Source organism: Solanum verrucosum, unplaced genomic scaffold, assembly GCF_900185275.1.
Source record: "Solanum verrucosum unplaced genomic scaffold, falcon-dt-bn FXZP01000016.1, whole genome shotgun sequence".
NCBI classification, from domain to species: domain Eukaryota; kingdom Viridiplantae; phylum Streptophyta; class Magnoliopsida; order Solanales; family Solanaceae; genus Solanum; species Solanum verrucosum.
The window spans coordinates 213,978-226,682 of NW_026020243.1; the positions used below are offsets into that span (position 1 = coordinate 213,978).

Genomic DNA, 12,705 nt, shown 5'->3' on the forward strand with positions numbered 1-12,705 from the left:
AATAATGATTAATATGAGTGGTTTATCACAATATCAATATTAATTGACTTACAATCTTAGGTCTTAGAGAATTAGTTGGGGAAATAAGTAATTAATGTTGAGAAATATAAAATAGAGAGATATGTTAAAAGTGATGAGTTTGAAATCGTGGACAAGTAAAAATGAACAGTAGAAGTACATTTTAAGACATAACTAAAGATAAAATAATCAAAATCTCATTCTTATTAAAATTTTCTTAATAAACGTGCATGCCAGGTAATTAATTTGAGATGGACGGAGTATTTACTAGTACTAGTGAAAACAGAAGATCGCCACAACCAACAACAAAATAAAAACTAGGTAAAAAATTACAAGATAGAAAATCAAACTCTTGCCAATAAATTAATATTTATATAGCTAACTGAACTATTAAAATTTCCTCTCCGATAAAAAAGCTTATAGATTAAAAGAAAAACAAACAAACAACAACGATGCCTCAATCCAAAATAAATAAAAATCGATTACATGAATTTTTACTTTTTCATTAGACTCAAATTATCATATCATAATACCAAATAAATGAAAGATATAAAATTTATTATTATTTATAAAAAATAAAAATAAAAGACCAAAAGGGCAGTGACGTCATTTTATTATTATGACATCATCACACTCCCACTTATTCTTCTCCGTTGGCTTATAAATATACCCTTTGTTCACTCCATCTTAGAACACATCAAGTAAACACTATTTTCCTTTTATACACATTTCTACAAAGATCAAAAAATTTGAAAAAAAATTTAAAAAATGGAATCCACCATATCTTCATCTTCATCTCGATCCGTCTCACCTTCGTCTTCATCTTCACCTAACTCACCACCACCACCGTCAGTGACAATGGTGGTGGTGAGTCCTTGCGCCGCCTGTAAAATATTACGGCGGCGCTGTGCTGAGAAATGTGTGTTGGCACCTTATTTTCCTCCAAATGATCCTATTAAGTTCACTACGGCTCATCGTGTGTTTGGTGCTAGCAATATTATTAAGTTTTTGCAGGTATATATTATAAGTCTTTATCAATATTGATGATATATATGGTACGTCAATATTTAAAGTTTATGATTCTGAACCGCAATTCATAACTCGAAGTACGTAATAGTACTCGTCTTTAATTTGAAGTTTATGAATTCTGATCAGTAGCAATTCATAACTCGACTTACTAGGTTCATAATTGAATACTTAATACATTTTTAATAAATATTTTTGTACATATACTATATAATTTAAACAAAAGTTACTGAATTCGTCCACGATCAGTTATTAATACACTACCTCCCAAAGTATATATTTGCCTTACTTTTTGGGTATTTAGTTTATTTTTGTTAGGAAGGAATTCAATTGAATCCCATTTCAGTTCATATTAATATTTATTTTTTAAGTAGAATAAAAATATTTTTTATTGATATACATAAATGATTGAATCCCTTTAAAATAAGGAAGCTTCTAATTCTCTTACATTATCAATTTTTTAGAGGCAAACTATAAATAGATTGTTTTTAGTTTGAGAGAAACTTTAATTATAATTTCTTTTAATTTTGTGGTGGTTATTAATTAGGAATATTTTAATATTTAATAAAACTTTATTTTATAATTTCAAAAATATATGCATGAAATGTAGACAAATTTGGAGTTAAGTAGTATTTAGGTAGGTTGTAGTTGCAAATTTGAAAAGCAATACCTAGCTAAAAATTGATGGTTGAAATAGACATAAGCAATTGACAAGGAAATATCTCAATCATATTGCCCTTCTTAGTGTAAGGAATTTATTCCTCTATTGACTATAATAATGAGAAACAACAACCACATTCAATCTACTTTATTTATTTTTATAATTATTAGAATAAAGTCTTTTCTTTCTTTTCATTCCAAATATATATAATTACTCCTCTTTTCATGTCTCTATATTTCATTTTTCTATTTTTTTGTCATATATATTGAGTTTCCTGAATTTTTTCAGACGGTTTAACCTTTTAAAGATTTATACATTTAGAAAATATAGAAAACTTCTGATGCTTGTTATTTGTATTTGCATAATATATTGACATGACATGATAAGTTTAAAAAAAGTAATATAGTCAATGATTATTCATATAGACGATCAACCGAAAGATAGATAATCTATATTTTTCAAGTTTACATCATAGCATATCTATACCAAATAATATCTATGGCTTCTTGAGTTAAAATGATCAAAATCCTTCACTATTACAAAAGCAAGAATTATTCGTGAAATTCGTCGTTAACCTGTTATCTGTCGCTAAATATCTCGTAGAATTAGTGACGGATAGTACTTGCTATATATTTCTCTCAAAATTAACTACTAGCACTAGCTATAGTTATTTTAACAACTTGATTTAATTGGCAAATATTATATACATCACACATTCAAGCCGTGAAAACAATCACTAATACTTGCATTAGGGTAGACTGTCTACAACTATACATCACACCCCTTAGCATATTGTCTTGTCTTTCCCCATGCATGAACGCGAGATGCTTTATGCACCAGACTGTCATTTAATTTATTCAATCACTATTAAATAAGATCACTTTTTTTTATAGGAATTACCAGAATCTCAAAGGGCAGATGCTGTAAGCAGCATGGTATATGAAGCAAATGCAAGACTAAGAGATCCAGTATATGGTTGTGCAGGATCAATTTGCCAATTACAAAAGCAAGTTAGTGATCTTCAAGCACAATTGGCTAAGGCACAAGCTGAAATTGTCAACATGCAATGCCAACAAGCAAATTTCATGGCACTAATTTGTATGGAAATGGGCCAATCTACTCCACAAACAATATCACCACCACAACAATCTTTAGACAATTTCCCTATGAATTACTTAGATGATAACATTGGATCATGGGAGACCCTATGGACATGAGTCTATTAAAGGGGAAAACGCTCTCTATGCCAATAGATTCGTCAAATCTAACTCAGGTCCTAGAAAAGTTCATCGAGTACTCAAATAAATTTTGAGTAAAATATATAGTATTAAGAAAAAGAATCGCAAATAAAATTTATGTAATATTATTTAATTTCTTAGTGAAAGGAAAATGAAATTGTAATATAAATTGATCCAAATCTTTAAAGATTTGTGTCAATGTTTAGTCTAGTAATTTAATTTATATATATAGTATATGATTCTGGTGAGAAAAATGGGTGGTATAGTCTTCTACTTCTATGCTTGATGATCATCAATTGTATTACTAATTGAATTAAAAAAATCATTTAATCATTTCATGTATATTCAAGATTACTTAATTAATTCAAATTCATATCCAATATATTCTTAAAGGGTAATTGAATTTAAAGCATTACATAACATGTTATTACCTTCTTCTTTTTTTATTACTTCCTTTGTTTTAATTTGTTTGTCCTCGTTTTAATTTGACACAGAGTTTAAAAAGTAAAAAAATATTTAAATCTTATAATCTTAAATTAAAGATATGCAGATCTTGTGGTCTTAAACATGTCATATGAAAAGTTTAAAATTATCAAAAAAATATTTTTTTAAGCAGACTTAAAATAATTAAAGTATGACAAATAGATTAAAACGAAGCGACTTCTAAACATTGAATTGATGTGTCCCATGTGAATTCCCAAACCTTTGACTCCCTATTGTCTTTGTTTTTTGGTGACTTTTTACCTTTCAAACATAATAGTTCTTTTCCACATTTGATATGTTCACTCGTGTTTTGTCAATTATTAATGGGAAAAGAGTCTGATATACCCTTCAACTTTGTCATTTAGAGCTGATATACCCCTCGTTATAAAAGTGGCTCATATATACCTCTACTTATATACAAATGGCTCACATATACCCTTTTTCTCTAATGGAAATGAAAAATAATAATTTTAGTTTAATTTTTTATTTTAAAAAAATAAAATATAATCCCATATGAGTATATTTAATCCTCCTCAAACATATTTTTTTTGACTTTTTTGTATTTCAATGACTAATTTAGATTTATTATTTTGATGGTCAAATTTATTTATGTTTCACTTGTAAAACATATTATAGATGACCAAATTTTTTTCTTCAAATACAAAAAATTAAATTACAATATAGACCAAAAAAAATAGTTTTAAATTATAATATAACCACAAAAGAATAGTTTTAAATTTTTTTCTTTATACTAAGGAATGAAAGAAAAAAATAAAATAAGAATAAGAAACTCAAATAATTATAATCAAAGAAGTCAAAAAATAATTTATGTATGAAAAAGATTAAAATATACCTTGAACTTTGCTAGAAGAATCATATATACCCCTCAATAATTTTTAAGAAAATTAAAAGTCAAATTTAAAACTAATTTTTTCACTTCCATTAAATGAAGGGTATATGTGAGCTCATTTTGTAACGGTAGGGGTATATGTGAGATGTTTGTACAACAGTAAGGGTATATATGAGCCATTTTGATAATAAGGGGCATCAGCTCCAAATGACAAAGTTGAGGGATATATCAGGTCCTTTTTCCCATTATTAATTAACCAACTATGTCTTGTCACAACCAACTTGCAATTTTGCTCACTCTTTTATTTTAAATAGAAAACTTTTGAATTAAGCAAAAAGAATGGATAAACAAAATCACTTTTCTTGTTTTTTTCTTCTTTTTTTTCTAATATGATGTTTGGAGTCCCGATTAAATCTGGATCGAGTAATCTCGTTCTTTAGCCAAGAAAAAGCATTTCTAGTTTGCATGGTCCAATCATTGGTAATCGCGAAAATTTTACAATAAATTGGGTAGGTCACTAGTATAGTTCCCTTGCCACGATTATGCTATTTGCTAGAATAATCTAAGATGAATCTCCCCGATGGTTAGAAATAGAAAGAGTAAATACGATTTTCTGCAGGGTCCATTCAGGGATGACTTTCCAACAAAATTTTCTCCATACCCAAGGCTCGAACCCGAAATAATAGTACTTGAATATTTTTCGTTAATTATTGAAGGGAAAAAGGACAAATATACCCCCGAACTATCGTAAATGGTATGCAGATACCCTCCGTTATATTTTTGGGACATTGGTGCCCCTGCCGTCCAAAAACTAGAGCATATATACACTTTATACTAACGGACATACACGTGTCAAAATCTTATCCACTGATCCGACATTTATTAAATATTAGATCGACGGATAAGATTGTGCCACGTGTCCCTATTTAGTCTTCCGTTAGAGTGAAGGGCATATATGCTCTAGTTTTTGAACGGCAGAGGCACCAATGTCCCAAAAGTATGACGGAGGATATCTGCATATATACCATTTACAATAATTCGGGAGTATATTAGTCCTTTTTTCCCATTATTGAATTATATAAATCCTCCTCAATCATATATGTTATTGTTATTCTCTGATATGGAGTCACACATCACTGTATTTTAGTGTATCGTATTAAATACAATTGTGATATATTAAAATAATGTTGAACGGGGCATATAACTTATCGTGATTGTATGTTTTAATATAACGAAATTAAGTGAACGCTTATAACCTATACACGTTGTTATAAACAATTACATAGTTGATAAGAATGAATAAAAGTAAACTAGAGAAAATGAATACAAGTGTACAAGCCGGTAACAATTGATACATTAGGGTGAATGAATATAACTGAAACTAGAATAAATGAATACAAATGATACAAGTTGGTAACAATTTGATATGTAGAGCCAATGAATACAACTAAAATTAGATTGGAAGAATACACGTAATGTATCCATTAGAGAGAATAAATACAATTGATACAAGTTGGTAACAACTGTGACTTTATTTACGAACACAGTTCTATTGAGCGAACAGATATACAACGAATAAATATAGAAACTAAATCAAAATAGAATTAAATTTCTTAAAGACAAAATAAAGTATGTGAGCTACAAACTATAATTTTGTTTATATTATTATGTTAAGACAAGAATAATGGGGTGGAATTTACTTTAAAGCGTCCATAATACTCACATCAAATAAAAGTCTTTTCCATAACAGCATAATGTGATGATCGAAATATAATAAACAACATATGATGTCAGAAAGTCTATGTACATGAAGATCCATATGAATAAAACTAATTAATACTATGACAAGCAACAACAAATTTAAATTTTCGAGTACTTCGTGCCTACTAACTTTCTATCCTAATACGCACAGATGACGCGATTCCATAATGAAGTGCAAATAAGTTACTCTACAGTCTACACTTAGCCAAATTTCAGATTACGTGGCAGCCATTCATTGGATCATAATTGAGTTGTCGTACACTTTCCATCTATTTTATCATTTTTGGTAATTATACTCACATAGCTTAATGTCAAATCATCTTTTAATTTATTTATCGATCTTACCATATAATTTTGATAATTATTATTTATTAAGAAAATGATTTGGAATTTTTGTATAGTGGAACCAAAGGCCATATTAATAATTTGATTTTACATATGGACAACTTTTCAATATTATTTTGTTCATTTGCAACAAAATATTTTCTTTGTAAGTCAATAAAAAAAAAAAATTGGGGGAGAGATTATTTTTTCACCAAATTCTGAATACTAGATATGACCTCGATGAAAATAACAGAAGTCAAATTCGACTAGTAATATGATGGGAGATAAACTTCATCATCGAAAGAGAAATAATTCGAATCAGTATTAAAAAAAACATGTCACACCATTTTTTTTGTCAGCTTCCCAAACACGTATTATAATTTGTTTACAACTCTATTGATAATTTAAAATCCAAATTTTCTCCCATAACTATCAATGACAAAGATATAGTTTGGACATATCACTTTGGTTAAAAAAGAAAAGAAGATTTTGTTGCAATTCCTATAGATATTCGATAACACAATTTCAGACTTGTTTTCCTTAAAAGCATATTATACCTTTTTTATGTTTTTTTGTTTTCTTCAAATATACATATAATATATGGTAAAGAATATCTATATATATAGTAGATTGTTAAGTTACATAAAATATCCTTTGGTAAATTGTACATTTTCTAACAATAAGATAAATGAATGTAATTGGCTCTTTCCCTTTTCAATGGGAACTCATTTATTTTGAACTACTTAATTTTAGTGTTATATATATTGATAGTGATCCATAGAAAACTAAAGATATTATTATCAGATATATTGTAATAAGATATTATTATTTTAATTAAATAGTGTCACATGTAGCTATCGTTTAAATAACGTAATTGTATAAAAATATATAGATGATAGAGAATTTAGATTGTTATGTCACATAAACTTGATCCTTTGGCAAAATGTACAAGTACTCAACAATGTGATATGGCTTGTTGATGTTGTCTCTTAGAGACGAAATTCACTTATTTTGAACTACTTTATTCAAGTGTTATATATATTGATAGTGATTCGCAGAAAATTAAAGATATCTATTACATTGTAATAATGTTTGTTAAGTAGTGTCATATATAGTTATCGTTTAAATAGTGTAATTGTATAAAAATAAATAGATGATAAATTAAGAATATAGATTGTTATGTCACATAAAATTGATCCTTTGGCAAAACATATGATGTGATTAGGCATGTTGTCTATTAGCCAGGGACGAAATTCACTTATTTTGAACTATTTTATTTTAGTGTTTTACATTAAGAGTGGTCAGCGGAAATTAAAGATATTATACTACTAACATATTGTCATAATATTTATTAAATAATGTCACATGTAATCATCGTTTAAGTAACATAATTATATAAATACATAGATGATAATGAATATAAATTGTTATGTCACATAAAATTGATCGATCGTTTGGCAAAACGTACATACCGACAATGTGATAAGGCACATTATCTTTTAGGGATAAAATTCGTTTATTCTGAACTATTCTATTTTTATGTTATATAATAATATTGATAGCGGCATTATATTACTATCAGACATGCTATAATTGGTTATATATATCTTAAGTACTTCCTAGTAATCAATGTTTATTAAATAGTGTTACGTGTAATTATCATTCAACTAACGTAACATATATATATATATATATATATCTCAAAACTCTTGTATGAACATAAACTGCGATATTTAGTGAAATTGATTAACAAAACAACAAGAATGTGAAAAAGAAAGAAAGGAGTAGGGACAGAAATAATGTGTCGTGATTATTGAAAATGATACACTTAAGTGACAACAACAAAGTTGGTCATATATGTATAGTCACAACTCATGAAATAGATAACGGTAGCACACATGCATGCATGTTTGATTTCCCACTCGGTGTCAGGTAGCTGAATTTGAGCCTTGAATTAATATGTATTGAGAAGGTCTATTGTTGTGTGTGTGTGTGGGGGGGGGACGGGGGGGACGGGGCGGATCATTTTCTATCGGGATATTTTCTATTTCATGGCTTTTACTCAATGTTCTCTAGCTACAATCCTATCAATATCCAACCACACCGCTGAGGAACCTTTGTTCAAGGAGAGTCAATTGGCACTCGTATATATTACATTGCTTGGCAGAAGTAGATCTGCAACAACCATGATTCGTGCCACCGGTCACAGGGAATTCTCACAAAATAGATAAATTTCCTTTGTCCACAACGTAGATATCTTTAAAGGATGCAAAACGTTTTTATCTCTTTTGGATAGTCAACCCTAGTCGTGATATCATGGTAAAAAAAATAACTATGATATATTTATACATTATAGATAGAGTTTAGGAGAACAAGCTAATTAATGAGATAATTAATACCCCTTTATAATGAGTTGATCCAATCCAATAGCTATATTTCTAACACAACTTTTGAGTTTCGAAAGAGTACTATGATCGCAAAACTGATACTTAAAAGAAAAATTGACAGTAGCTCCCCACTAGGCCACTACACACACAATTCACATTGGTTCATGCATGCCCCAAATCGATCAAAGATCCACTCATCACATGTTCCACATCAATCTAACCAAGACACATTACTAACCATTATTCACTTTTCTCCGATATTTTCAAGCACTCTTTTTCCACCACAATAGTGTAAGGTAAAGTAGTTCATTGAACACAAAATGAGAACCAAGACATTATTGTTGAAGCTTTGATACTATATCTACTAATTAGCCAACCACTTACCACTTTTTATCATTATGCCTCATGCATGGGACCAACACAAAATCCTAAAAAGGCTAAAACTCTTTTATTATCTCATCTATACACTAGCTAGTCTCTTGTTATACTTTTTATTTATTTATTTATTTCTTCATGCAAAAGAATTGAAATATGGTGTCCAATAACATTTGCGCAGTCCTTAGACAATCCCCTTTTACATTGACAACCAAATAAGCACAAATATCAATTTCATGATACATGTAAAACCAAACATCATTGTATAATCTTTACGTTGACTTTCCATATTTTTTTTAAAAAAAATAACTTATATATATCGTCAGTGTAAGAAATTTACGTGAGGTCATCTTTATGTATTATAGCATGTAACTTGATTTATGTTTTCATAATTATAATAACTTGCATACAAGGAGTTTATATATGGATAGATAGATATCTTTCGGATATTTTGATGATAAAATATACATTTTCAAAAGAAAATATTATTGTATGAAAAGAAAAAAATGGGTGCTCCTTTTATGGGACAAAAAATTTGGTTTTCCACCTGATGTCCGGTATTCATATTGGAGTTTGACTAAATTTGAGTTCGTACCGAGAAATCCCATATTTAGAGGCTCCCTTTATAAGATGACTCTATATTCAGATGGATTCAAATCCAAAAATAAAATAAAAAGGTACTTACCACTCCAACACAACCCTAGTCGGTAAAAGCAAGAAAATTTGATGAAAATTAGTACTACCAGAAAGTTGATATCAGTACAAAAAAACGCGTTATCTAATTATTTGTTCTCCTTCATCATCAGTCATAATTTCTCTCTTTAGTTTCTCTTAAGTCAATATTCCTTTTCACCTTTTCCACTTTTAGGTTTGATAATGAGAGTGTGTTTCGTCGTACCGATAATTTAAGATTTAAAATTTATGAATTTTGCGATGAGTTAAAATTTATATACATACAACTTAATAATTGAATTCACAATCGAATATTTATCGCTGTGTAATAAAAAAATTTAATACATATATAAAATTTAAACAAAAAAAAAATTGAGTTCAGTACACGTGAAATCTTTCAAAAGTTTCAAGTCTATCACATTAGAAATTTCTAAATGTTATTGCATGGTAAACTATGAGTACCGGATGATATAACATTAGGTGAATGGGTTCAGCCGATCTCAATATCTTCGATGAAGAATATAACTATATATTAAGTCAAACCAATTAAATTTAGATCTTAAATCCACCATTTCATAATAGTACAATTACCCTCTTGAAATCCTGAATACGATCTGCTCTTACTTACTTATGGGCGAAGAAGTTATTTTCTCTATATCTATCTTAACATTTTAACTTCATATTAATTATTTCAACTAAAACTTAAACATCATTATTAATCACTCTAGTACTCAAAATTTCATCAAAAACACTCTAATTGATTGATTTTGAAAAAATATTTCACTTTTCATGTTCTAGAAAAATATTTTTTTATGAAAAATGACTTCAATGTACCAATTACACATTGAGTGGGAAAAAGTTTAGATGTGATCGATTATAACATCATCAAATTGTTACATCAATGTACTCCATACATTATTATGTCTCTAACAACTCTTTTTAGATCAATTTTAAAAAATATTTTAAAAAGTTGTGGCTACACCAAGTAAATTATAGTCAAATATAATACAAAGTCATTTCTCCACCTAATGACGCTCATAATTAGGTGATAAAATACATATGATTAATTAATATTTTCGAGAATATGTAGTTTATATACCTTGAAATTATTCTTTTAAGTGATAGTGCTAAGTGTATATTCGTGTTATAATTCGAATCCACCGGAATATTAGATATGAGACAAAATTGCATGTTTTTTTTTTGGACAAAAAATATTTGTATTATTATTATTATTCATATAATATCTTGTTTTTCGATTTTATTATTACTTTTTATTTTCTTTGCTTCGGCTATCATATTATGTGTTGTTGTTAGTGTTCTCTTCTCCATTATGTTCAGCATGACTATATTTCATTGTTGTATTTCCAAAAGTCTATCGGAAACAACTACTCCACTTTCACAAAGTAGGATTAAGGGTTTGTATACATGGTCCTCTCCAGATCCCACTTATTGAATTACACTTAGTATGTTATTGTTGATGTATTGATTCGTTGAGGAAAAGCTCTTTCGAGGGTCCCCAATAACTATGACCAAGTGACCAACTTTCATCGTTGTTCGACCAGTAGGTCTCACAATACTCATGCAAGCAAGCTTATTATATCATTACGCTCATGGGCAGAATATCTGCTTGAGGCTATTTCCACATGCATCCATTACTCTTTAGGAGGCATCAACCCATACCTAAACTACCCACCTCGGAGTGTTACAACGCCTCCTCTGAATAGACATGTCAAATTTTCCACCTCGTTCAAATACTAGTAATTCTATCCATCAAAATTTAGATAAATAATTTAGACTTGAAACAACCTAATTATGCGGTATATTAACTAGTATAAAATGATGTTATATCACACCAACTTCTCAATAGTTTTCTATTTTTCAATTTTCATATCATATTACAAGTATTTAAGTCATTCAAATTGTCAAAGTTCCTATGTGAGCAAGAAAAAGAAGGTCTCAATGCATTGACTAATTAATGACATGAAAAATCAGAGATAATCACATAAATTGTCAATTGTGTATAATGGGCAAATTTTTCAGTTTTTCTGACTAATTCTTTATCTTGTCATCTTTTTTTCCTATGATTTTCAACCATATGGCACTACAAAATCCAGAAAGTAGGCTTGTATCTTTAGACTTAACACTCGCAATTGTATTTATTTTTTTTCCCAATAAAAATATGATGTGACATTAGTTTTCTCAACTTGTTTACTACTTTTATGGTGTCATATGAAATTCAATATTTACTTGTTATTTCTTCTATATCCAGTTTACTTATAATTGTCTCTGCTATTTGCCTAATGCATCTAAAAGACATGAAAAACTTGCAAGAAATTTAGGTACTAGCCCATTAATTTAGAGAAAGTGACACGTACAATTTCCCATTAATTTAGGCATTGCAGAGAGTTCAAAACGAAAGAGACCAACAAGGGTCATATTATGTATGGGATGGAATAGATTCCTTCACCTTTAATTAAAGGCTTAGGTTTGAACTCTAAGTACAGAAAAATCATGCTAAGGACGCTTCCCTTAAATGGACCTTACGTGGTCCATATCTGAATTAGTCGAGCCCCAATTAAGGTACTCAACACCCGATAGAAAACCAAAAGATAGAGAAAGATACAATGTCACTAAGAAAATTAACGTATTTTTATTAAGATATTTTAACTCAATATGCATTATCATGCCAGTATAAACCTCCATTCCCTCCATTCTCAGTCCATTGTAATATATTTTTAAACACAACATTGACAATTACTGTAAGTCTGTAACTGATTTAGCTGTCAAGGTTTTCTATTATTTTTTAATTACAAATTAACAAAAAGGTAAAAGTGACCGAGATGTGAGGGGAAAGCTTTTGTTTAACCTAACTGGAAAGACCACCTATTTGTTTGTTTACCGTGTTAAGCA

The 12,705-nt window shown here is 29.0% G+C and overlaps 1 protein-coding gene across 1 annotated transcript; it reads left to right on the top strand.

Annotated features, from left to right (window-relative positions):
* Positions 1–716: 716 nt before the first annotated feature.
* LOC125832973 (LOB domain-containing protein 1) lies at positions 717–3,034 on the top strand. The gene is made up of 2 exons (XM_049512140.1): positions 717–1,032; positions 2,599–3,034. The coding sequence occupies exons 1-2, from the start codon at positions 787–789 to the stop codon at positions 2,920–2,922; spliced, it is 570 nt and encodes a 189-aa protein (XP_049368097.1). The 5' UTR covers positions 717–786; the 3' UTR covers positions 2,923–3,034.
* The last annotated feature ends 9,671 nt before the right edge of the window (positions 3,035–12,705 follow it).

Bases quoted from the DNA above. Each gene is read 5' to 3' on its own strand.
- LOC125832973 (XM_049512140.1), top strand. From the start codon at position 787: ATGGAATCCACCATATCTTCATCTTCATCTCGATCCGTCTCACCTTCG. The intron at 1,033-2,598 runs GTATATATTATA...TTTTTTTTATAG, and splicing joins ATATTATTAAGTTTTTGCAG to GAATTACCAGAATCTCAAAG.